This window comes from Giraffa tippelskirchi, chromosome 3, assembly GCF_054371585.1.
Source record: "Giraffa tippelskirchi isolate mGirTip1 chromosome 3, T2T-mGirTip1v1.2.pri, whole genome shotgun sequence".
NCBI lineage: Eukaryota > Metazoa > Chordata > Mammalia > Artiodactyla > Giraffidae > Giraffa > Giraffa tippelskirchi.
Window position 1 is genome coordinate 41,904,721 of NC_137277.1, and position 26,470 is coordinate 41,931,190.

At 39.7% G+C, this 26,470-nt stretch overlaps 1 protein-coding gene across 8 annotated transcripts in view; it reads left to right on the top strand.

The window, feature by feature from the left end:
- SSH2 (slingshot protein phosphatase 2) overlaps positions 1-26,470 on the top strand; it is a 236,835-nt gene that overhangs the window by 58,320 nt on the left and 152,045 nt on the right. For 3 of the 8 annotated variants that reach the window (XM_081580217.1, XM_081580219.1, XM_081580233.1), the window contains exon 2: positions 3,879-3,959. The exons of 3 other annotated variants lie outside the window; for them this stretch is intronic. In XM_081580217.1, the coding sequence (XP_081436343.1) occupies positions 3,879-3,959 (81 nt within the window). Of the gene's footprint in view, positions 1-2,834; positions 2,945-3,878; positions 3,960-26,470 lie in introns of all 8 variants that reach the window. 2 more of the 8 variants (XM_081580226.1, XM_081580228.1) reach the window with 1 other exon arrangement.

The window sequence follows — 26,470 nt, forward strand, 5'->3', positions numbered from 1 at the left end:
ATTTTTGGAACTTGTTATCTTTCCCTTTTGTTTGGAGTTTTACTATAGCTAATCTAGAACCAAGTAAAGTGCTCATTAGTTCTTAGTAGGGATACAATAAGTGGTAATGAATCCTCATTGTGAGTTCAATACTTCAAGGTTATGTAGGGAATGCAAATTTGTCTGGATTTAGAAGTGAAACACTTAAAATTTTGTGGAAACAAAATTTCCCTTGATGGCAAAATTTCCTTTGAAAGAGAACTTAGCCCAAATGTGTAAGTGTTTTACTTTCAGGGAGGAGATTATTATTATTCTAGTAATATGTATTATTATTGGCGGCAGTAGTATTACCAACATGAGTAGCTAAATTATGCTAAGTGTTTTTCTTACATCATCTCTCATACAATTTTTCCAGTGACCCTGTTAGATAGATGCTATTGTTGTGCCCATTTTTATGGATGAAGAAACTGAGCTTAGAAAGATTAATTAATGTGTTCAACATCATGTGACTAGTAAGTGCCAGAATCAGGATATAAACTCAGTTTAGTTAAGATTTGGGCTTGATATTTCCAATGCAAGAATATTGTTAACAGTTTGACTCTATTGTCTTCAAAATTCATACTGAAAATGGCCAAAGGAATATTGTAAAAAGAGAGACAGGAAGGAAAGATGAAAAAGAAAGGAAAAGAAAATTGATACCTGAACTACAGACTTGGCACAGTCACTGTTGTCATGTCAGAAGAAGCACTGGAGGACTTTCTACAACATGAAATTCAGGCAAGATCACCTGAGAAGGGCCTACTTTTAGGTTGAGGCAAGGGCCTACCCACCTGAGAAGTACTAGATGTAAACTAAATTCACCTGGGGACTGAGTTTAAGGAAACATCTTTTGTTCCTAGCTTACTAAAAATGTTTGAAGCCAAAAATGACCTTTAATTTTATCAAATGTCTTTTACTATTTATTTAGATAATCATATATTTTTTCTCATTTTTCTTAATTATATGCTAAATTATATTAATAGAGTTCCTAAACATTCATTCTTAGAATAAACCCTTTATATTGTCAGTGCAAATAATCAATAAATAGTCTATAATAGGAATAAAAAAAGTTTGATTTCAGCCAAACTGAGGGCTATAGCCCAAAAGACAGCCTCTCAGAGAACTGTGAGGAACCATTCCAGAGGAGCATGGATTTCAGCTTAGGTTTATACCTTGTCAGAACAAAGAACATCAGACAAGTCAGAGACACATTTCTTCAAGATTTAAAAAAACAAATCAGCATGTACACAGCCAGTCAATATGGCCTTGGCTCCTGGGAAGGAACTCGTATTTATCATCACGGGAGTACCAGCACTGGAAGGAAGGCATTTAATCTTTATTTTTAACATGGACATTACGTACCTCTGGTCAGTGCACCTTATTTTTTTTTAATGATTAAAGCAGATGTACAATGTATGTTTGATAGGCCACGAACAGCTGTTTTAGTTAGCATAAAATTCCAGTTAAATCATGTACAAGCCAGAATGACTTTTACATACCTCAGTATGTAGGAATTTCTCCTATCAATAGTCATAAGCAGTTAATTGAATTTCAATTAATAAGTAGGTAAGAAAGTCTTAAAATAACTTTAGGAATGCAGATGTCATTATAGGACCTCTTACTTTTTTAATATAGAAATTTATTTGATTTACAATATTAGTGTCAGATGTACAGCATAGTGATTCAATACTTTTATAGCTCATACTCCTTTAAAGTTATTACACAGTGCTGACTATATTTCCCTGTGCTGTACAATATATCCTTGTTGCTTATCTACTTTATACATGGTAGTTTGTATCTCTTAATCCCATACTCCTATCTGGCCCCTCCTTCCCTCTCTACTGATATCTTCTAGTTTGTTTCCTATAACTGAGAGTCAGTTTCTGTTTTGTTATATACATTTGTTTATTTTTTAGGCTCCACAAATAAGTGATTACATGCAATATTTGTCTTTCTCTGACTTATTTTACTAAACATAATACACTCCAGGTCTATCCATGTAGTTACAAATGGCAGAAATTCAATTTTTTTATGGCCAATAGTCCATTTTATATAAAGGAACCTCTTTCTTGAAAGGTCATTTTGGAAGAGCTCATGTAACCATGCTGCAATATATACAAGAATGAAAACCTAAAAATCGTCAACTAGTATAATTAGGATTAATTAATGTGTACTTTTCTCTCTTGGCAGTGACAAACCACATTTGATATGCTTGATATCATTTATGTTATATCTGTTGTGATATAAGAATTTGGGAGAATTGAAAGCAGCTTTGATCTCTGCCTTTTTCCTTCAGATATTTTGTTATTTATTAATGTTTTAGCTTTTCTAATATGACTTTCAGAGGTAGTCACATATTTTGTAGACTGATTTTTTTAAAGACAAAGGAGAATAAATATTCTTATTTTTTCCTCCTCCAAAATGCAAGGGAGTAAGAAATAGAGACTTTGCATTTGCAAGACCTAAAAATGGTTTTAAATATTTAATTGTTTGTTTACTTTCTGAAAGAGGGAGAGAAAGGAGAAATGGAATATGAAACTTGGTTGTAAGGACAAAAACCAAAAGTAGGCAAAGGATCAGGGTAGGAAAAGATAAGAAGGAAATAAACCAGGAGAAGGCAATTACCAGAAGTAGGAACTCTGAACTTTACTCTGTTTATCTGCACTCTAAAACTCATCTCTACGAGTATTCTACGAGTTGAAACACAGTCTCAGCTTTGAAAATACAAAATATCAGTCAACCATGATAGCCATAAAGTAGTTGTGTATGATTAAGTTTCAGCCACAGATAGTGACAATTGTTTTTTTGTTTAATAGACTTATTGAGATCTGATTGATAAACAAAAAACTCGACATAATTAACATATCCAATTTGATGAGTTTGGACATGTGCATACATCCATGAAAACCATCATTGGATAATTAAGGTAATAAAAATATCTATTAACTCCAAAAGTTTCCTTAGGCTCTTAGGGGTTTTGTTGTTTGTTTTGTGGTAAGAACATTTAAAATAAGATGCAGATATCTCTTCAAGACCCTGATTTCTATTCTTTTGGATTAGTACCCGGAAGTGAGATTGGTGCATCATATTGTAGTGTGAAGTTTTGATGACATAAGTGTATACGTCTCTATGTAGTGATAACTCAAGTTTCCAGCAGCTGTTACCCAAACAGCAAATATTAGAAGGAACTTAATGGGTCACAATTGGAGCTTTTTTGTGTGTGGGCTCCTTTTAGTCATAAGGGAAAAATTCTTGTGTTACTAGCTAACTGTAACACCCCTTTGTCTCATTTTTCTTACTTGTTTTCTAGACAGATTTTGAAAAAGAGATTGGAGAGTGGAAAAAAGGTTTTAAGTTGTTTTCTGGCATCTGTCAGTAGGACTTGGGTAGGGCATGTTTTTTGGCTCTCCTTATAAACACTTGTTAGCACAGGGCTAATGAGGCTGGCTAGGCTAGTGGTTTGAACCCCTAACCGTGTGCTCGGTTACATTCGAGAGCCTGTCTCTAAACAGTCTTCGAATACGTACCTTTGAATATGAGGACAAGTGAACACAAACCTACCCTGTTCTGGAAGAACTCCACAGGACATACTCTGAAGGGTTAGTAGCAACATCTTTACAGAAAAAGGACATCCCATGGCCCAGTTGGAAACCACAGAAAGTGCTTTGGCTAATCCAACACGCCTCACTTTTTCTAACCAATCACCTTGTTGGGTTTATTCTCTCCAAAACAGCCGTTACTAATCAGAATCAGCTTCTCACCTATGAGCTAACAGCAACACAGTGATTTCTGCTGGCCTTTCTCCTCATGCTTATGGCCCCAGTATCTGGATCTCTGAAATAATCTTGTTTGTGTTACAGAGTTCTCACCTGGAAGACAGTGAATCTGCAGCGTTACTTTGCTGTGAATGTGAAGACTCAGAAATCTTTAGTGATTCCAATGTACGTAGGTATTTGTGTTTCTACAGCCTTTGGTGATTCAGGTGAAAGCTTTTAGAGTAAATTTGGCTCTTCAGTGCAGCTGAGATAGTGCCAATTATTTTATCTTTATCTGTGTGGCCTAACTCAGCCAAATAGCCTGGGAAGGCAAATAAGTGACTTGGAATGAGTGTGTGTATAAAGAGTCTGGTATATGTGTATGTGTAATAATCTCCCCTCAAAGCATATCTATCTAAGTAGATAAATGCTGTACCCTGGAACCTTAAGTAAGTCTCCTTCACTAAGGAATGTGATTGTTTTTGTGGATTTTTCACATTTTTTATGGTCTTTTTCCCTGTGACAGCTGGTATTGGTGCTGCCACTGGACCTTTATTCCTCACATACAAAGACCTAACATATCCTGGCTGTTGATAACGTTAAGACAAAGTAGTGTTATAAATCCTAGAGAGTCAGCCAGATCATCTCAAACTTAGAACTATCTAACTACATTTCATGAGGTATTGTAAATTGTATTGATCTCATCTGGAGCCTGGGGTGCTACAGTCCATGAGGTCGCAAAGAGTTGGAAGTGGCTTAGCCACTGAACAACATCTGATCCCCAGCATAGTTTTCTAATTATTGCAAATTACCCACAGAATCAGGCTCAAGTTAGAGAAGGACTTAAGTTGACTACATATCGCTTTCAATAGGATAACTGCCTTTGCAAGCCATAGTTAAAACTAGGTTTTACAAACCTTGATCATAAAATCTGGGTTCTGTCTATTCCAGAATGCTTATTGTGCATAGTAGGTATTCTGTAAGTATTGTTGAAGTTTCATCAATGGAAACACTCTCTCGAAGTTGTGCCTATCAAGTATACCAGCATAGTACTGTCTGCTTTAAACTGTCTTTACTTCACCTTCATGGCACAGTGAAGGTGACCATTGGTTTAGGACCTCATTCAACCATTATGTTGATTCATCTGGTTGCACTTCATTCAGCATTGATGAAGAGTCTGAAATGGCATGAAGTCAGTTACTGTGACTCACTAATAACTCACTTCCCTAGGACTTGAAAACATTAACTAATGAATTCACATGAACACTCATTTATTATCTACACATAGCAGATGACAGACTGAGGATGGTAAGGTTATATTCTTTGCCTAGTGTTGTGCGATAAGCAGGAGCAGCACTGACATCAGATCTCAGCTGACAGGCGTCAGTGAGCACATTATCGGCAGGCAGCATCATCAGTGATGGAACGTGTACTGGTCTCCTTACATGTAGTATCTTACAAGATTTATTCAGTTCATTCTGCAGTGGAGCCCTCTGCACTTTGACTGAGGATGTTATTAATCCTTGTTTTGGCTGAATTTTGTCTTACAGAGATTGGTGCATGGCAGTCCACATAAAGATTTTTATGAAGTTAGACACTTGGGGAAAAGCTTCTAGTTTTAATAGTTTCCTCTATTAGGAAAAATTAGATGGGTATATATATATTTGCAGACTACTCTGGATTGCTTGATTTTTTAAAATATTTATCCATTTATTTATTTTTGGCTGTGCTGGGTCTTCGGTGCTGCGAGTGGGCTTGCTCAGGTATGGCGGGCGAAGGCTACTCTTTAGTTGTGGTGCACGGGCTCTAGGGCACGTGGGCTCGGTAGTCACAAGTTCAACGACCCTAGAGCATGCTGACCTCAGTTGTTGTGGCAAATGGGCTTAGCTGCCCCATTGCTTGATTTTATTGCCAGAACTTTCAGTCATTTAAGTCAGGTTTGTTGCCTCTCCGAGAAGCGAAAGTGGTTACATGGACTTGACTGGCTTCACCTGTGGAGGTACTGGATCCTCCTGTTTAGTTTGTTCAAGGAGTATTTCCCACACTTGTTTTTTTTCTCACTACCTTCCATTCCTACTCTCCACATCAAAGGAGATCGAAAAGGGCCTTCCCAATTTGAAGGTTTAAACTCTAAAGCAAAATTATTTGCAGAGCAAACTGACTGAAATCCCCACTTTGGATTTTCTTGAAAGAAAATGATAGGGATCTTGGTAACTATTTGAAATAGAAGTTAACTTATAATGAAAAGTAGAAGATAAAGAACTTTTTCAGTCAACCTTGGGATAACAGAAGTATGAACTTTGGTCATCTATATTCATTCCTTTACCTACGCATGCATTCATTCATTCATCAAGTCTTAATTGATTCTCATGTACAAATTCCCAGTCCCAAGGCTGTGGGAGTTAGGCATAAAATATCAAATCTACCCTAAGAGCAAACATACAGCTACAAGGTAAATAAGGTCTGAGAATCTAATGTAAAACATGGTGACTGTCGTTAACATTGTATTTTATAATTGAAATTGCTAAAAGAGCAGAACTTAAATGTTCTCACCAATGTATATATATATATATTACTTATATATATAACCTGTATATATACATATATATTACTTATGTATAGATATACTCACCAATACTAATATATATATACTTTTATATATATATAAAGTATTAACCAGATGAGGGGAATCATTTCACAATGTATTCATATATAAATCACCACAGTGTACACTTTAAATAGCTTACAATTTTATTTGTCCATTATACCCCCAGTAAAGTGGAAATTGAGATAGACAAGGCTGTGGTCCGTGTGATCAGATTAGCTAGTTTTCCCTGTCGGCCGCCACCCCCGGCCCGGCCTAGCCCCTCTCGGCCACTGCCCCTGGCCCCCTGGCCCGGCCTAGCCCCTGTCGGCTGCCGCCCCGGCTCCCGGCCTGCCCTAGCCCCTGTCGGCCACCGCCCCCGGCCCCCCAGCCCGGCCTAGGACCTGTCGGTGGCAAGAATACACAGAAGAACTGTACAAAAAAGATCTTCACGACCCAGATAATCACGATGGTGTGATCACTCACCTAGAGCCAGACATCCTGGAATGTGAAGTCAAGTGGGCCTTAGAAAGCATCACTACGAACAAAGCTAGTGGAGGTGATGGAATTCCAGTTGAGCTATTTCAAATCCTCAAAGGTGATGCTGTGAAAGTGCTGCACTCGATATGCCAGCAAATTTGGAAAACTCAGCAGTGGCCACAGGACTGGCAAAGGTCAGTCTTTGTTCCAATCCCAAAGAAAGGCAATGCCAAAGAATGCTCAAACTACCGCACAATTGCACTCATCTCACATGCTAGTAAAGTAATGCTCAAAATTCTCCAAGTCAGGCTTCAGCGATACGTGAACCGTGAACTTCCAGATGTTCAAGCTGGTTTTAGAAAAGGCAGAGGAACCAGAGATCAAATTGCCAATATCCGCTGAATCATCGAAAAAGCAAGAGAGTTCCAGAAAAACATCTATTTCTGCTTTATTGACTATGCCAAAGCCTTTGACTGTGTGGATCACAATAAACTGTGGAAAATTCTGAAAGAGATGGGAATACCAGACCATCTGACCTGTCTCTTGAGAAACCTGTATGCAGGTCAGGAAGCAACAGTTAGAACTGGACATGGAACAACAGACTGGTTCCAAATAGGAAAAGGAGTACGTCAAGGCTGTATATTGTCACCCTGCTTATTTAACTTCTATGCAGAGTACATCATGAGAAACACTGGGCTGGAAGAAACACAAGCTGGAATCAAGATTGCCGGGAGAAAGATCAATAACCTCAGATATGCAGATGACACCACCCTTATGGCAGAAAGTGAAGAAGAACTAAAGAGCCTCTTGATGAAGGTGAAAGAGGAGAGTGAAAAAGTTGGCTTAAAGCTCAACGTTCAGAAAACTAAGATCATGGCATCTGGTCCCATCACTTCATGGGAAATAGATGGGGAAACAGTGTCAGACTTTATTTTTTTGGGCTCCAAAATCACTGCTGATGGTGACTGCAGCCATGAAATTAAAAGACGGTTACTCCTTGGAAGGAAGGTTATGGCCAACCTAGATAGCATATTTAAAAGCAGAGACATTATTTTGCCAACAAAAGTCCGTCTAGTCAAGACTATGGTTTTTCCAGTGGTCATGTATGGATGTGAGAGTTGGACGGTGAAGAAAGCTGAGTGCCGCAGAATTGATGCTTTTGAACTGTGGTGTTGGAGAAGACTCTTGAGAGTCCCTTGGACTGCAAGGAGATCCAATCAATCCATCCTAAAAGAGATCAATCCTGGGTGTTCATTGGAAGGTCTGATGTTGAAGCTGAAACTCCAATACTTTGGGCACCTCATGCGAAGGGTTGACTCATTGGAAAAGACCCTAATGCTGGGTAGGATTGGGGGCAGGAGGAGAAGGGGACGACAGAGGATGAGATGGTTGGATGGCATCACCGACTCAATGGACATGGGTTTGGGTAGACTCCGGGAGTTGGTGATGGACAGGGAGGCCTGGCGTGCTGCAATTCATGGGGTCGCAAAGAGTCGGACACGACTGAGCGACTGAACTGAACTGAAAGTGGAAATTAAAAAGAATTTACTCTAGGAGAATGTATAATCTACCATTCAACAGATTAGTCTCATGGGTATTCATGGAAATGCAGTACATGGGGAGAAGAGAAGAGATCTGTGGGTGAATGGAAGGAGATTTGGCTGGAGGCAGAGAAGGGATGGCGGTCCTTGGAAGAGGGCTGGCTGCCTGACATCTGAGGTTTCGTGAAAGAGAGGAGAGGAATGTAGAGAGACCTCTGCCCCTTCCCTGGTCCCACTCAGCCTCTAGAGAACCAGATACAGGGTAGAAGCAGAAGCAGCTAATTCTCCCTCTGCTATGCACAGGGTCGCTGGAGGCCTCCATAATGGGAAGAGGGACTGCCTGGCCTAGAGCACGGTGACCCTGTGACTGAAAGAGGTCACAAAGGAAGAAGACACTGGCCCAAGCAGCAGGAGTTTCATTTTGGCTCCAGATAAGAAAGAATGTAGACAGGAACTAGAGCAGGTTGGGTACTGGTGGCTGCAGCAGCCCCTGAAGACTCCTGAGGGTTTTCTTGTTTCCCATCCTCATATCTACTGCTCTCCTGCCTTGAAGGAAAAGAGCTCTGCCTGACCCGGGTTTCCAATTATGGTGATTGTGGGCTTCAGCTGAAACAACTGGATTCATCCCCATTGTAGGGTTATTTCTTCCCTAGCCTATAGGTCAGGAAAATGCTTGTTGTGTTAGTTTACCTCCTAAGAATACAACTTTACTCTTTCTCTCCTTTCTCTGCTCTTCTGACCCCTCCCCTACTCCACCAGGCATGAAAGAGGGATGGATAGATGTGGTCATGCCATTTTTATGGCCTGTTTCACTCCTTTGCTTGGATATTACATCCTTGGAAGGAATGCACTTTCCCTGTGTGCAGTCAAAACACATTTTGTGTTTGAATAGCCCAGTAAAAGGGAGAGATGTTAGCCTTTTGTTATTAAAGAAAGAAAAGGAAAGCTACCCTCTAGAATTGAATGTGGAGAAGGCAGATGAAAAGAAAGGAAAATCTAAAATGTAAAAACTGTTTGGTTTAGAATACTTTACATTTTTAAACTTTAGGTTTGCATTCTCTTCTAGGGCGGGGCAGGTGTCTCAGAATATAACAGTACCCTTCTAGTGGCAACGTCTATGGAGGTTTTCACATGTAGTGGGGTAAGAGAATTGCCTTGGGAGAGAGAGAATATTTAACTTGGCTAATACTAAATTCAAGATGAAGGATTATAGAATATTAATAAGTTATTAGCATTAGAGAAACCCTGGTTCAAATAAGTAGCCAGCCTATGGTTTGAAGATAGGAGTCTTAATCTTCAGGTTTCTTTGGAAGCATCCTAGTTTTCTTGTATGTTTTAAGTCTTAGAATATGATGGTGGTGTTGTTTAGTTGCTAAGTCATGTCCAACTCTTTTTGACCCTATGGACTGTAGCCTACCAGGCTCCTCTGTCCATGGGATTTACCAAGCAAGAATGCTGGAGTGGGTTGCCATTTCCTTCTTCAGAAGATCTTCCCAACCCAGGGATCGAACCTTTGTCTCCTTCATTGCAGGTGGGATTCTTTACTGCTGAGCCACCGGGGAAGCCCAGAATATGGTGTATGGAATGATAAAATTAATGAATGATTTATTGGCTTAGAAAGTAAAACTACACTTAGAAGGGGAGAACTATTGTTAGGAAATCTACTTTTCTAAATCTCTAGAAATTGTGAGCACAAACAAGATGTTTGTAGATAAACCTATAGCTACAGTGATAACAAACTGGTTGGATGGAAAGTGATGATGGTATGTGGGCCAACGAGCATGTGCATCTGGTCATTTCTGATGATTCGTGTTTACCCTCTTACTTTCAGCTCCCTGTACTGTGTGTGTGTTTTATTTCTTTTTCAGACTCACTTGCAGAGACACCATTTCACTAGCCAACACACACAAATGTAAAAAGAATTTAAAAAGGAAATTCGTTGCTAAGACAGTGTGGGTTTTATTATGAGTTTCAAACGGCCAGTTAGCCAACAGCGAACAGCTGTCTGACTAGAGTTCAGAATGATTTGAGTTTTTTCTTCCTCACTTCTGCTGCGTAGCAAAGAGACTGCTGATTAGAACACCTGGTCAGAAAACAGGTTAAAAGTGTTGCTAGTGGCAGAAACAGCTTCACCATGAACAGTATTCCTATTTTTTTCCCTTGGAGGGACTCTGATCCAAATCATTATGCTAGTAGAAAGCCTCCTATGATAATTTTTGTTGTTGTTCCAGAATAAAGCATAGCTCAACTGTTTTTATCCTAGAATAACAAATGAGAACTAATTTTCAACTTTTCTTTTTTTAAAGTCTTAAGTGATTTGAAGAGAAATGAGATTTGTAGTAATCTTTGGTACAAAGCCTACTTTAAAAATCAGCTTTATAGTTTAACTCAGTGGCTCTCATCATGGCTGCATGTTAGAATCATCTGGTGACCTTTTAAAACAATTTAATAACAGGGTTTTACCTCAGTCCAGTTAAACCGGGATCTCTGAGTGGGACCCAGATATTGGTATTTTTAAAGGCTCCCAGGATTATTCTAATATGAATCCATGATTGTGAAAATGAAAGTGAAAGCGTTAGTCTCTCAGCCGTGTCCGACTCTGCAATCCCATGGACTGTAGGCCGTCAGGCTCCTCTGTCCACAGAATTCTCCAGGCAAGAATACTGGAGTGGGTTGCCATTCCCTTTTCCAGGGGATCTTTCCAACCAGGGATTGAACCCAGGTCTCCTGCATTGCAGGCAGATTCTTGACCATCTGAGCCACTAGGGAAGGGTTTAGAACCACTGTTTTAACTCTAGCTATGCTAATTTTTTTTACCTCCAGTCAGAGCTCCAATCTACATTTGTAACATCGAAAGAGTGAATAAAATATAAGATGGAGTGAAATAATAAGAGTTGACTGTATGCATTTGCTACCTCAGGTAGAATGCAACTAACTTTTATTCAGTGAAATTCCCTGGCTAGGCTTCTGTTAAAAAGAGAAGCAAGATACTGAAATTAGGTGGGTCAAATCCTCAGTAAACCTGTGTCAATGAGGGGTAAAGTTTTCGACAAGACTACTAAGACTTACTCTTCTTGAGTCAACAGTGCTAGGAGCTGGCATAGAAAAGAATCAAAGAGCACTTTTACACTTTGTGAATTATATTTTTATTAAAATAAAAATACATACAGAAAGATGTACTTTTATGTTTATCTTGAATTTTCACAAACTGGAGTTTTCACAAACACACTAAGAAACTGTGTCACCTGGACCTAGATCAAGAGACTGAGTAATACTACTCTCCTCCACCAGTTCCCCTTCCTCCATCACCCCCTCCTTGGTTCCTTCCCATCACTACTCACCCTCTGGCCCTCACCCCCTAGAGATAACCACTCTCCTGACTTCTTGACCGTATGATTTTGATATAGGCATCAGGCTATGCTCTTTAGATGACCTCTCTGAACTCCAGAATCAGGGATAAGCATTGTGTAGTCTTTTTTAAAAAATTTAATTGGAGGATAATTGCTTTACAATGTTGTGTTGGTTTCTGCCATACAACAACATGAATCAGCCGTAAGTATACATATATCCTCTCATTCTTGAGCCTCCCCCCCACACACATCATCCCACCCTTCTAGGTCATCTCAGAGCACTGAGCTGAGCTCCCTGTGCTATGCAGCAGCTTCCCACTAGCTGTCTGTTTTACACATGGCAGTGCATATTTGTCAATGCTACTCTCTCAACTCGTCCCATCCTCGCTTTTCCCCCTGCCATGTCCACAAGTCCATTTTCTACATTTGTATCTCTATCCCTGCCCTGCAAATAGGTTCATCAGTATCATTTTTTTAGATTCCATATATAGCATCATGTAATCTTTAAAGAGTTCAGGCTAAGATTCCAACAACAGCCTGAGTCAGAGTCCCAGCTCATAGGTAAGTCACTCTTACTGGCTATGTGACTCCACTTCACTAAGCCTTACTTCCCCTATCTGTAAAACAGGTGTAACAATAGCACCTGTCTCATAGAGTTGTTAGAATTAAATGAGATGGTTTCTGGGTCTGGCACATTATCTGTGCTGAGAGCAGAGGCAGATATAGGATTCCCTGATGTCATCATCTCTTCAGCAGAGTCAGGACAATGCCACTCTTGTCCGTGGGCACAATGAAGTTCATAGTCCAGCTCTGGGGGGAAGGAGGAGGAAAAAGTGGGCATCCTGACTGTCTTTGCTTCTCTTCACCATCCTTGGTTTGGTCTGTGGCAGGACTAACTTGTGGCGACCTGTAAAATATGTTATTTAAATTCATAAAATGACTACTGAAAGGCCAGAAACTTTTTCTTATGCATCTTAGTATTTGCCATAGCTCCTGGCACAGTGATTTGGAAGTTACATGTAGTTTTGTGTCTTGGCTAAAGGAATCTGAAAATGATGCTTCCAGCACATCTTGCTTTCCTGTGCTGGATTTATATTGGTTTGCTTTCTGGTCCATATTTTGGCCAGAGACATATTTTTGAGACATCTGGCATGAGACTATGCAGAATGTAGCAGTTAAACAACTACAGGCAGAAACCAAGAACTTGGCCTAATTTATAAAATCCAAATAGAAGCTCTAGCTGAGTTATCCTGCTTCCATGAACTGAGGCCAAGGCCTGATCAGGTATATTTTCCCTTTGTTTTGGTTTAGGAGAACAAGCAGAGCAGGAGATGGCAGGACTTGCAGGTTTTTCATTAATAAAATTGTACAGACTTAAAAAAAAAATTATAGCTTGGAAATAATTTGCCCTTTGAAAGGTTAGTGAGACAATTTATTGAGCATTTACTATTTACTAGATGTGCTAAGTGATTTTCTTATAACGTAGTCTAAAATCCAAGTCTCTGAGCATAAGTACTTTTAGTATTTCCCATTTAAAGTTGAGAAGACGTAAACTTGCCTAAGATACATGAGCATGCTGATGTTGGGACCCAAGTCTGCCTGACACTCCCTGCTTGAGCTCTTAACCTCTTGAGCTCTTAACCTTGTGCTGGATTGCCTTTACCCTTGAATAGAATGTTGTTTTTCTCCTGCAAGGAGGTCAGGAGCAAATGGAATAGTAGGTCTTAACTCTGGCTTTGCAGCAGAATAACCTTTGCAACTTTGCAGAAATAGACAATCAAATCTCACTTTAGGAAGTTCCTAGTTCAGTGAATCTTAGATAAGCTCAACATTTTTATTCTTTACAAAGATCCATAGGTGGTTCTTTGTGCAGCCAGAGTTAAGAATAGTGATTCATAGAGATTTCCTCAGTTAAGACTCTGAGCTCTCAGGTTTGATCCTTGGTTAGGGAACTGGATCCTGCATGCTGCAACTAAAGGTCCCCGTGTGCAGCCAAATAAGTAAATAAAAATTAACGAATACTTTTTTAAAAAACTTCAGTACTTTGGACTTCCCTGTTGGTCCAGTGGTTAAGGATCTGCCTACCAATGCAGAGGACATGGGTTTGAACCCTAGTACAGAAGATTCCACACGCTACAGGGCAACTAAGCCAGCCACAGCTACTGATCCCACTCTTTAGAGCCCATATGCCACAACAAGGGAAACCACCACAATGAGAAGCCCCTGCCCTGCAACTTGAAAGTAGCCCCTACTTGCTGCAACTAGAGAAAGCCCAAAAGCAGCAACCAAGACCTAGTGCAGCCAAAAAAAATTAAAAATAAAGATGTCTTTAAAAAAAAAAGTATAATGGTTCATAGAAGTTCCCTAGGGAGGAATTATAAGATTACAGATTTGGGGGCATTTGAAGACTGAATTTGGAATATTATAAAGACATATTGTTGTTAGAAATGTAGAGAAGGAGGAGGTAGCTTAATAACAATCAAGTTTTGTGTTTTAGGAAGTAAGATAGTATTTATCACCAGAAATTAGATGTATCACCAGGGGTATTTTGTAGCCAGATTGATTTTCAATTCTTTCTATGAATTTCTAGAGTACTGCCACTGTTAGGCTCAAGCAGTCCTCCTCAGCTTAGTTTGCTCTCCCAGTCTGTTTTTTCTGTTCTGGGGGTGAAATCCTGATTTCAGAGCTATTAGGCAAGAACTGTTAACCTTGGAGACAGCAGAAATGACTCTGATTAAGATGTCATGGGAGAGTTGTAAACTTAACAAATTCTTAACCTCAGTGGATCTTGTCTTCTGAGTTCCTCTTAATGTCTTTTGTTTATGTTTTTGTAATCTCACAGTGTGCTTTGGCGGTAGGGGAGGTCTAGTAATTCTTCCTTTCACTTTACAATTAAGAAAGTTAAGTTACAAAGGCCGTGACTTCTGAGAACTGTAACTGAAATAATGGCTAACATTTGTTGAGCACTAACCATGTGCCTTATTCTGTCCTAAATGTTTTTATGTGTATTCTCTCATACTGCTGCTAAGTCACTTCAGTCATGTCCGACTCTGTGAGACCCCATAGACGGCAGCCCACCAGGCTCCCCCGTCCCTGGGATTCTCCAGGCAAGAATACTGGAGTGGCTTGCCATTTCCTTCTCCAGTGCATGAAAGGGAAAAGTGAAAGTGAAGTCACTCAGCCGTGTCCGACTCTTAGCGACCCCATGGACTGTAGCCTACCAGGCTCCTCCGTCCATGGGATTTTCCAGGCAAGAGTACTGGAGTGGGGTGCCATTGCCTTCTCCGTTCTCTCATACTACATCTCTGATATGAGTAGTTATTTATCCCTGTTTTGAGATAAGAAAACTGAGCTCATAAATTCTATTCTTACTTGAGTGTACTCTGTGGCAGTCACCATGCTGAGAAATGAGTATCCAGTGATGAACAAGTCATACCCTACACTTATGGAATTTACAGTCCATTGGGGAAGACACATAATAAAAATCAAATAAGAATGCAGTTCCAAAACGTAATTGTGCCATGAAGAATACTAATGGAGAAATAGTAATAAAGAATAACGAGGCAGAATTGTGATTTAGATAATCAAGAAGGGCCTAACATGGTGATATTTTAGTTCAAAATAGTTATGAAGTTTACTTAGTGTCATATCTAGTAAGTAGTAAATTTCAAGTCTGATTCTGAAAGCTCTACTCACCATGCCTGCTGCCTGTCAGACATGTACTTGAAACCTACCCCAGGTTTATGACTCTTCTCTGGTCTGACCAGCATTCAAACCATGACACTGTACCAAGTTTCCAGAAGGGGCATCGTAAAGGAAGAAATTACAACAGTAAGATAATTTTTTCAGAAAAAGTTTGCCTCCTAAAATGCTTCTTTAAAAAGAGCCCTAGGAGGCAGCATAGAGAAGGGGGAGCAACAAAGGTGGTGAGTAATATGTGAATTTCAGCAAATGATAGAGAGATGCAAAGAAGCTGAGCATCTCTGCTGTAAATACACTAGATATATTTGCACGAGGAAGTGCCCTCTTGGCATGCGTGGGCCAGGGTGGATGTTCCACTTGGAATCAACATCTTATTTGCTGGCCTTACTTGAACTTAATTTGAAGGCCCTGATATAGGGAACCAAGCAGAAGACTGCTCATGGAAGATGCTAAGAAGTGTTAGATGGTGCCTAGAACCTCAAGGTACTTGGAAAGAATGTAGGAGGAAGGGAAACCGTTCCTGGGGAGGGAAAGGAAAGAGGGAAACAGTCTTGAAATACAGTCTTGAATTTAAATGCTGCAGTCTTCTCACTCTGTTGTAATGCTTGATTTGCCAAGTTACTGTCTTAGAATTTCCCAGCAGAGGCCTCTGCATTGCCCTTTGCTCCAAAAGAATTTGTTCACTTACTCTTTTTTCTCCCAGAAAATAACAATTCTTCGGCTGGTCAGTGTAGAAGTGTAATGCAAGTTTTTAGATTCTGGATTATGAGCCTAACTATTTAGATGTAAATAGTGCCTAGTGTGATTTTCTGTTTGGAAAAGATTTCTGCTTGATATTTACATATACATCTTACTTGATTGTATTGGTAAAGGTTATAAATTGATTAGATCCTGGCAGTCTGACAGTTTAGTTATAATAATGCCCAAACTCTTTGACCCAGAAATCTAATTCTTAAAAATTTCCTCTGAAGAGATTATTTAAAATGAGAAGTATATGTACTAACATAGTAATGAATATGTTTAGTAGTAGGAGAGAGGGGATGGTTAAATAAACTATGGTAATATTAATTCAGTGGAGCCATTAAAATGAAAAACATGAAAATTAATTCTGTGAGAAATTATATATGAAATGTTAAGTGAAAAAGTAAGTAAATGGAAAAATTAAGTTGCATCTCTACCTCACTCTTATGACAAAATAAATTACAGACAGATTAGAGAATTAAAGGGCTCAGATGGTAAAGAATCCGCCTGCAATGCGGGAGACCAGGGTTCAATCCCTGGGTTGGGAAGATCTCCTGGAGGAGGGCATGGCAAGCCCTTCCAGTATTCTTGCCTGGAGAATCCCCATGGACCAGAGGAGCCACGACTGAGTGACTAAGCACAGCACAGCACAACAAAGAATTAAATGTAAGAAAATTTGATATTACAAGTTAGAACATACAGGACAAACTTTTTTCATAATCTTGGAGCAGCACAGACTTTTTAAAAAATATGACACAAAAGTCAGAAACCATAAAAGCAACATTGATAAATTCAACTATAAGAAGTCAAAACTTCTACATTAAAGGGTCCTATAAACAACAGCACGTTAGGAGAAAGATTTTCAACACATGACAAAGATCTAATTTCTATAATACATAATGTGTTCTATAATTTTTTAAAAGACCACAAACAAAACAGTGTGCAAAAGTAATTAACAGACTTTCACAAAAAAGAATATACCAATGGCTCTTCAACATATGTAAAGATATTCAATAGTCTTCATAACCAACACCATTTTTTTACCTCTCAGATTGGCAAAGGTCAAAAATTTTGATAATTGCATTGTGTTGGCAGAATCACAGGGGAAGCAACATTTCTATTTATTGTTGGTGGGGTGTAAGTTAGAATTGCCACCAATGAGGACAGTTTAGAAATATCTATCAAAACTCCAATACTTTGGCCACCTAATGTGAAGAGCTGACTCATTTGAAAAGACCCTGATGCTGGGAAAGATTGAGGGCAGGAGGAGAAGGGGACGACAGAGGATGAGATGGTTGGATGGCATCACTGACTTGATGGACATGGGTTTGGGTGGACTCCAGGAGTTGATGATGGACAGGGAGGCCTGGCGTGCTGCGGTTCATGGGGTCACAAAGAGTCGGACACAACTGAGTGACTGAACTGAACTGATGAAAACTCTGAATACCCCTAGCATTTGCTACAGAAATTTCACTAGAAGAAATTTATCCTCCAGAAATATTCCTATATGTATAAAAATTGATATTCAAAGCTATTCATTGCAACATCATTTATAATAGCAAAAAATTAGAAATATCCTAAATGTCCACCATGGGATTTCCATATGAACCAATGTGAAGTTATCTCCTATTGTGAAAAGATACTACCAAGACAACAACACCAAGACACAAAGCAGTGTGTGTATCATTTGTGTAAAACAAACAAAAAACCCAAAACCAAAACAGTAGTGAAAAAAGAATATATTTAGATTCTTAAATATACTTAGATTGTATATGGTAATATACAAAAAATGAAAAACAGCAATTGCTGTTAGGGAGAAGAACTTGGCTGGGAAACAGATATAAGGTAGATATTTATTACTCTATCATATTGTCCTTTTTTAAAATTAAAAAAATTTATTGACTTTGAATATTAATTTCAGATGTATAACATAGCAATTCAGTATTTTTATACATTCTGCACTATAACATGGACTGTTACCTGTGCTGTATATTATATCCCCATGACTTACTTATTTTATGACTGATAGTTTGTACCTTTTAATCCTCTTCACCTGTTTACCCATCACCCGATTCTTGGTTTCCACTGATCTGGTACTGAGCCTCTATCTTGAACTATTCAGCACTATTTAAACCACCTAAAACAGTGCAGAACTGGCCTTGGTATTTCCTTCACTGGCTGTAGTGACACTTCCCTGAGTGATCCCTATGCCTTAAGGGCATGACCTTAGTTTCCATGTTTTGTGTATATGGTTTAGTTCAGTTCGGTTGCTCAGTTGTGTCGGATTCTTTGTGACCCTATGGACTGCAGCATGCCAGGCTTCCCTGTCCATCACCAACTCCCAGAGCTTGGTCAAACTCATATCCATTGAGTTGGTTATGTCATCCAACCATCTCATCCTCTGCCATCCCCTTCTCTTCCTGCCCTCAATCTTTCCCAGCATCAAGGTCTTTTCCAAGGAGTCAGTTCTTCACATCAGGTGGCCACGGTATTGAAGCTTCAGCTTTAGCATCAGTCCTTCCAATGAATATTCAGGACTGATTTCCTTTAGGATTGACTGGCTTGATCTCCTTGCAGTCCAAGGGACTCTCAAGAGTCTTCTCCAACACCACAGTTCAGAAGCATCAATTCTTTGGCACTCAGCTCTCTTATGGTCCAACTTGCACATCCATACATGACTACTGGAAAAACCATAGCTTTGACTAGATGGACCTTTGTTGGCAAAGTAATATCTCTGCTTTTTAATATGCTGTCTAGGTTTGTCTTAGCTTTTCTTCCAAAAAGCAAGCGTCTTTTAATTTCATGGCTGCAGTCATCATCTGCAGTTGCCCATGGAATTCTCCAGGCAAGAATACTAGAGTGGGTAGTCATTCCCTTCTCCAGGGGATCTTCCCAACCCAAGGACTGAACCCAGGTCTCCTGCATTGCAGGCGGATTCTTTACCGACTTAGCCATCAGGGAAGCCTGTGTATATGGTTACCTTTCACTTATTCTTTCAACAGATATGTACAGAGTACATCTGATGTGCTAAGACACAGTGCTGGTTGCTGGGGATATAGTGTACTTATGACAAACATGGTTCCTCCCTTGGAAATTTACATTCTCCTAGAGAAAGTTGATTAAACAGCTAATTATTCAGTGACTTTATAAATTTTGATTATGATAGATTCTGAAAAGAGGAAACCATACCATCCTGTGAGAATATGGCCATACGAGACTGATCTGCTTAAGGTTAGTGGTCAAGGGAGGGCTTCCTTGGAGAACTGGTGTTTTGAATTGTGCTCTGAATGATGAGTCAGAGTCAACCAGAGAAATGTTGGGTGGAGAAAGTGGGGAAGAAAATACTTAGAGGTCAGGAAACATTCACGAAATCAAAAAAAGGTCAGTGAGGTTGGAATGTAGAAAATAGGGAGGAAATAATACAAAATGATGCTGGCAAGTTAAGCACAGGCAAGATGATGCAGAGCCTTGTTAACTAAATTAAGGATCTAGTCTTTATTACTCAGACAGGAAAAAAAATATTGAAGAGTTTTCAGCTGGGGGCATGAATAGGGTACCATTAGGGCTACCTGGCTTTACTATGAAGAATGGACTTCTAATTGATTGATTGATTGATTTTAACCATAGACAGCTGGGGCATTGTTTTTTGTGTGTGTGTTATCTTGAGAAACCTGTATGCAGGTCAGGAAGCAACAGTTAGAACTGGACATGGAACAACAGACTAATGCCAAATAGGAAAAGGAGTACATCAAGGCTGTATATTGTCACCCTGCTTATTTAACTTACATGCAGAGTACATCATGAGAAACACTGGGCTGGAAGAAACACAAGCTGGAATCAAGACTGCCGGGAGAAATATCAATAACCTCAGATATGCAGATGATACCACCCTTATGGCACAAAGTGAAGAAGAACTAAAGAGCCTCTTGATGAAAGTGAAAGGAGAGTGAAAAAGTTGGCTTAAAGCTCAACGTTTAGAAAACTAAGATCATGGCATCTGGTCCCATCACTTCATGGGAAATAGATGGGGAAACAGTGGAAACACTGTCAGACTTTATTTTTGGAGGCTCCAAAATCACTGCTGATGGTGATTGCAGCCATGAAATTAAAAGACGCTTACTCCTTGGAAGGAAGGTATGACCAACCTAGATAGCATATTTAAAAGCAGAGACATTACTTTGCCAACAAAAGTCCGTCTAGTCAAGGCTATGGTTTTTCCAGTGGTCATGTATGGATGTGAGAGTTGGATGGTGAAGAAAGCTGAGCGCCACAGAATTGATGCTTTTGAACTGTGGTGTTGGAGAAGACTCTTGAGGGTCCCTTGGACTGCAAGGAGATCCAATCAATCCAACCTAAAGGAGATCAGCCCTGGGTGTTCATTGGAAGGTCTGATGTTGAAGCTGAAACTCCAATACTTTGGCCACCTCACGTGAAGAGTTGACTCATTGGAAAAGACCCTAATGCTGGGAAGGATTGGGGGCAGGAGGAGAAGGGGACGACAGAGGATGAGATGGTTGGATGGCATCACTGACTCGATGGACATGGGTTTGGGTAAACTCCGGGAGTTGGTGATGGACAGGGAGGCCTGGCGTGCTGCAATTCATGGGGTCGCAAAGAATCGGACACGACTGAGCGACTGAACTGAACTGATTTGATTTGGTTAACTCATTCGTTGGGCAACAGTGCTCTTAATAAGAAGGCTTCCCAGATGGCACAGTGGTAAATAATCTGCCTGCTAACGCAGGAGATGCAGGAAACGTGGATTTGATCCCTGGATTGGAAAGACCCCCTTGGAGGAGGAAATGGCAACCCACTCCAGTATTCTTGCCTGGAGAATCCCGTGGACAGGGGAGCCTGGCAGGCTGCAGTTCATGGGGTCTCAAAGAGTTGGACACAACTTAAAGACTGAACAGGCACACATACTCTTAAGAAGAGGGAAGTTGACAGAAAGGCAGTATGGTGTGGTGGTGAAGAGTGTGTGACCCTGGTTAAGTTTCTTTCCTTCTCTAAGTCTCAATTTCTTCATCCAGAGAATGGAGATAATAAATAGTATTTCTGCCTCCTGGGGTAATTTTGAAGATTGAATGAGATAATGTCTGTGAAACACTTAGATTAAGGTTGGGAACACTGTAAACCTCTATTAAATGTTAGCCACTGTTGCAGTCTAATAATCTCATGAAGGGTTTAACTGCTGCTCTGAGAACCACCCATTCTTGGTGGTCCATGGAGTAGCTTTCCATCCAGCAGTCACAAGTGGGCTTGTCTAGCCATCACTGCTGGGCTGTAGCCTAGTCAACTGGTAGAGAAACATCATGCCTAACATTTAATTTCACAAATGTCGCTTGGAGATGGAAATGGAAGCTGAGGACTGGTAGCTTGCTTTAACCCTAGCTATGGTTTTGCTTTGAAGCTGGCTTTTGAAAGGTTTCTAACACTTGCAGGAAATCAATAGAACGTAGTTGTTGCTTGGAGACGCCTGTTATCTCCCTACCACAATACTAGGTAACTAATGTGTGTAATTATACAGTTGAGCAAAGCTTCAGGTTGATCAAGGTTAATTGTTGACAGTATTTGAAATGTTAATAATGTCTCCTCTAAAACTGCTTTTCCAAAATAGCTTGCTCCAGCTTCACAAAAGGTTTAAATGCCACTGATTTCTTCATTCAGTGAGATGTAATTTGAGGCCTGGAAACTGGGAGCTTCCAATTTAATGTTGTCTAAGAAATCAGTGCCCAGAAAATGTGTTTTCTCTTCTGCTTTAAAGTTTGCCACATCATGTGATTATAGAAATTCTCATTGCCTGACTTTTGTTATCATTGCCTGTTCTCTAAAATTATACATTTCTGCCTTTGATTTATTTTGTGAAACTAGGCAGAAGGGCTAAACCATGCCATTTTTTAAGAGCCCTGGGAAGTTTGGGTAGGTGGGAATCTATTCTAAAAGTTTGCAGTGGATTCAGAGTCTGCCTAAAAAGTCTTTTTGTGTTTAAATCTGTCTTCTATCTTGAGAACATGGGAAGGCAGAGTTTTAAAGGGAGTTTTGCTGCCAAATGCTACAGAGGGAAAAATTAAAAGTTTCTTATGTAGTCAATGAGAGTTCCCTGCAATCAAGTTTACTTACTGAATTTGTCAGAGACTTCCTGTGGTGAGATGGTTCACAGATGGTGGATAATTCATTTTTAAAATAAAAGTGAGCTTTGTGTCTTGTTCTTTCTCTTGTCTAACATGATGTCTCCCCCTGCATAGCTGCCTTTTCTGTCTCTCTGTGCTCTAAGGGAAGACCCAAAAGTATTAGCTAAATTGTTCTGGCAGCAGAGAAAGTACTGGGTGAGGAAAGAAGTTGACCAAAAATAGGGCTTTCCCTAGCTGTTGCAGGAAGATAAGCAGAAGTTCTACCATATATAAGGAGAAGGCAATGGCACCCAACTCCAGTACTCTTTTGCCTGGAAAATCCCCTGGATGGAGGAGCCTGGCAGGCTTCCGTCCATGGGGTCGCTAAGAGTCGGACACGACTGAGCGACTTCACTTTCACTTTTCCCTTTCATGCATTGGAGAAGGAAATGGCAAGCCACTCCAGTATTCTTGCCTGGAGAATCCCAGGGACGGCGGAGCCTGGTGGGCTGCCCTCTATGGGGTCGCACAGAGTCGGACACGACTGAAGCGACTTAGCAGCAGCAGCAGCAGCAGCAGCTACCATATGTAACTACCTTCTTTAAAATGATTAACTAATGTGTTATGTAGCGTTACTATTAAAACCTAACGTGGTGTGATGACCTAAAAAATGTTCGCATATAGATTCTATAGCTGTTGGTTTTTTAATGTACTCATTCATTATGTTTTTGTTTTTCTTTCATTGCTTTGTGTTTTCCTGTCCAGCTTTAAAAAGCTGTATTGAGAAATGTAGCATATCACAGTGTGTGTTACCTGGAACTTCCTGTGGACTGAACGTTTAATTCCTGTAGAAATTTGTTTACCAAAATTTTAGAAGAATGACTGTGGGAAAGTAAAGTTTATTTTATGTGTTGACTGTTATTTAAAGTAGGAAAAGGAACTTAATCCTCACTACTCTTCATCAACCACTTAGTATGTATCATACACTACTCTAGCTGCTTAAGGTACATCTGTAAACAAACTCAGAAAGCACTGCCCTGTAAAGCTTGTAGTTTGATGCCTGTTACCATTTCACCTTCTGCTTCTGCCAAGGGGAGAGCTGGGTTCAAATCTAGCATGACTGCATGTTGTCTCTGACCTTGCGAAGTTACTCTTTGACCCTTTTTCACGTAAGCATAGTGATCAAGTTGTCATGTTATTATTCATTTGGAAAAATGAATGATTCTTAGAAATCATCCCTTGCATTGGTTCTGTAAGATGAAATTTTCTTGTTAACTACTTAGATTTGTACTCAGAAGAGCTTTATGCAAAATAAAGAAATTTTGTCCCAGGATTTTCTTATATATGTTCCCTAGTATGTTCATACAGCTAACCTGGCTTAACATCAGCAACAATTTGTAGTAAGTAAGCCAAGACCACATGAGTTTATGTTTATAGAATTTAATTTCACACGTCATCAGAGTTGAGGGGAATGATGGAGGAAGTGAAATAACAGAATCCTCTAGGTATATAGCTGCTACGTTTTTGGTATGGTCTGCTTTCCTTCTGGGAGCTTATATGCTCTATTCCATGTGATTCTAGTTGGGCTGGTGATCACTTGGCCCTGCTTTTCTACGACTGGGGTGGTCATATGCCCATACACCCATGTCAGACTGGTCAAAGTACCCCTTTTCCCTGGATACAATGATTGGTCCACACAGGGTCAATTAGAGTCATCATGAGAGAGATATGGGTGCTGGGGGTAAAAAGTTTAAGTTCTGTTTTCTGGACTCTCTGCCTAAGTGAAGGATATATGCTTGGTGTGGTTGGTGGTCATCTTACTACCACATAGAGATAGTCAGCCTAAGAAGAGGAGGCAGGCAGAGCACAACGAGAGAGGGAGAGGAGAGGCCTAATAACATCATTGCATTTTTTTAATTCCTCTTTGGATTTACCAGTTACATGAACCACTAGCTTTTTTGTTTTCCTTAAATCACATTGCTTCTTGTATAATGAGATATCCTTATGTATTATTGTGGTAATCATTTGTCTTTGCCAATATTTCTGGGTCTCCTTACTCTGGATAATGGTAGGATTATACTTCCCTGAAAGTTGGGCATGGTCATGTGACTGCTTTGGCAAATGAAATATGTGACTCTTGTCTCTTCTAGATGGAAGCCTTTAAGAGCTGATGCATAACTCATTATATTCAATTCTCCTTGCCATAATGACTAGTCATGTCCCAGATAAGAGAGGGTAACATGGAGCAAAATCTCCACCAACCTAAGATGGACATGTAGCACAAATGAGAAACTTACTGTTTTAAGTCACTGAGATTTTGATGCTGTATGTTATTGTAGCCCATCTAACTTGATACTTGTTTGGAATATATTTTTATATATTAATATTTTCTTGGACTTCCCTGGTGGTCCAGTGGCTTAGACTCTGCATTCCTAATGCAGGGGGCCAGAGTTTGGTCCCTGGTCGGGGAACTAGGTCCTACATGCTGCAACTAAGACCTGGCACAGCCAAATAAATAATTTTTTAAAAATGTAAATAATTCAGGTAAAAAGATCTTTTAGTATGCCATCTAAAAACACTAATGTCCACAGAATGAGATTATTAAACTATTTAGTATACATAGTTACTGTTAGTTAAGCATTAAGCTACAAGGCTAAAAGTAAGCAACAGTGTTTCCTGGTTTTGTTGTTGTTGTTTAGTCGCTAAGTCTTAAGTCGCTAAGTCTTATTTGACTTTGTGACCTGTAGCCTTCCAGGTTTTTCTGTCCATGGGATTTTCCAGGCATGAATACTGGAGTGGATTGCCATTTGCTTCTCCAGGGGATCTTCCCAGGGATTGTTCCTGCATCTTCTGCATTGGCAGGCGAATTCTTTACCACTGAGCCAACAGGGAAGCCATTTCCTGGTTTACCCTACAGAATCTAAATCTGCTTTTAGGGCTGTGACCTCTGACCAAATTATAGTTGCCTTGTTTCATATTATGTGGCAGGACAAAGTCTATAATGATAGGTGTTTAAAACTCAGACACTATGTAAACACTCTAGCCTTACCCATGACAATTTCTCTTATGTGGCCAGGACAAGGATGGAATCTCTGTAACCAGGGCTTGCTATCTGAAAACAGAGAAACCAGACAGGTTGGAAGAAATGGTTTAAGGACAGATCGAACAGTCTGATTTGCAGCTGCATGTGTGTGTGTAAATTTTTACAGTCTTCAGTATCTGTGCTGGACTCCCCAGCTTATGTGAGGGACAACATATTCTCATGGGCAAAGCACAGTAGTGATCTATCATTTTCACCTGTTGATGCTTTAATTTTTCTACCTTTAAAATGGAAATTAAAAGTTTTTCCTTCTCTTACCTCTCCTTGATGGTCCACATGGGAAAATGTGGTTTGTAATATATTTGTCAGGAATCTTGGTTGGAAACAACAGAAACTGGCTTAAATAGAAAAATAAAGGTCATTTGTTGTTGAAAATAAAGGTTTGTTTGTTGTTTCATGTAGCAGCCAATCAGAGGGTACCATCCTTCCCCAGCCAGAGGTTGGCTTAAGAGTGAGCATGTGTAAAGTTCAGATGAGAAGACAGAGTGTGGGGTCACGTTTGGAGAGAAGACCACTGGGACAGTTTTCCACATACATAAGAGACACAGAGGAAGAGCTGTTTTCTTCAGCTGACTGTTGTTGATAAACTCTACTGTGATTTTGTAATCATATGTGTTCAAAATGCAAAGTAAAGCATTCCTAGTGTCCCTTTTAAAAATTTAAACTATTGTTTAATATATCACTTGAAATATCTTGAAGCCATGTTTGTTTGATTAAAGCAACTTCACCTCCCCACCAAGTCAGTTTATTTTTGTATAATGCATAGATTTTATTATTTATAATCTGTGTTTCATCTGTCTAGAAAACATATTTCGTTTTAGTTTTCAGTGGAGTAGAAATAAAGTATTTAATTTTTTCACAATGATACCATGGCACTTTTTAAGAGTTTCCGAGGAAACCTGATAGAAATTGCCCTCTAGGGGAAAGAGAGTGGGCTCACTAATGTCCCAAACTGTTTGATTTCATAAGCAGAAATTTCAGCTCACCATTAGTACCAACACAACAGCACGATTTGGTTGCAGTCATTTTTCAGATGTGATTAGATAGTCAAGATTAGACCATTTTATTGGTATGGTAAGTATGGCCAAT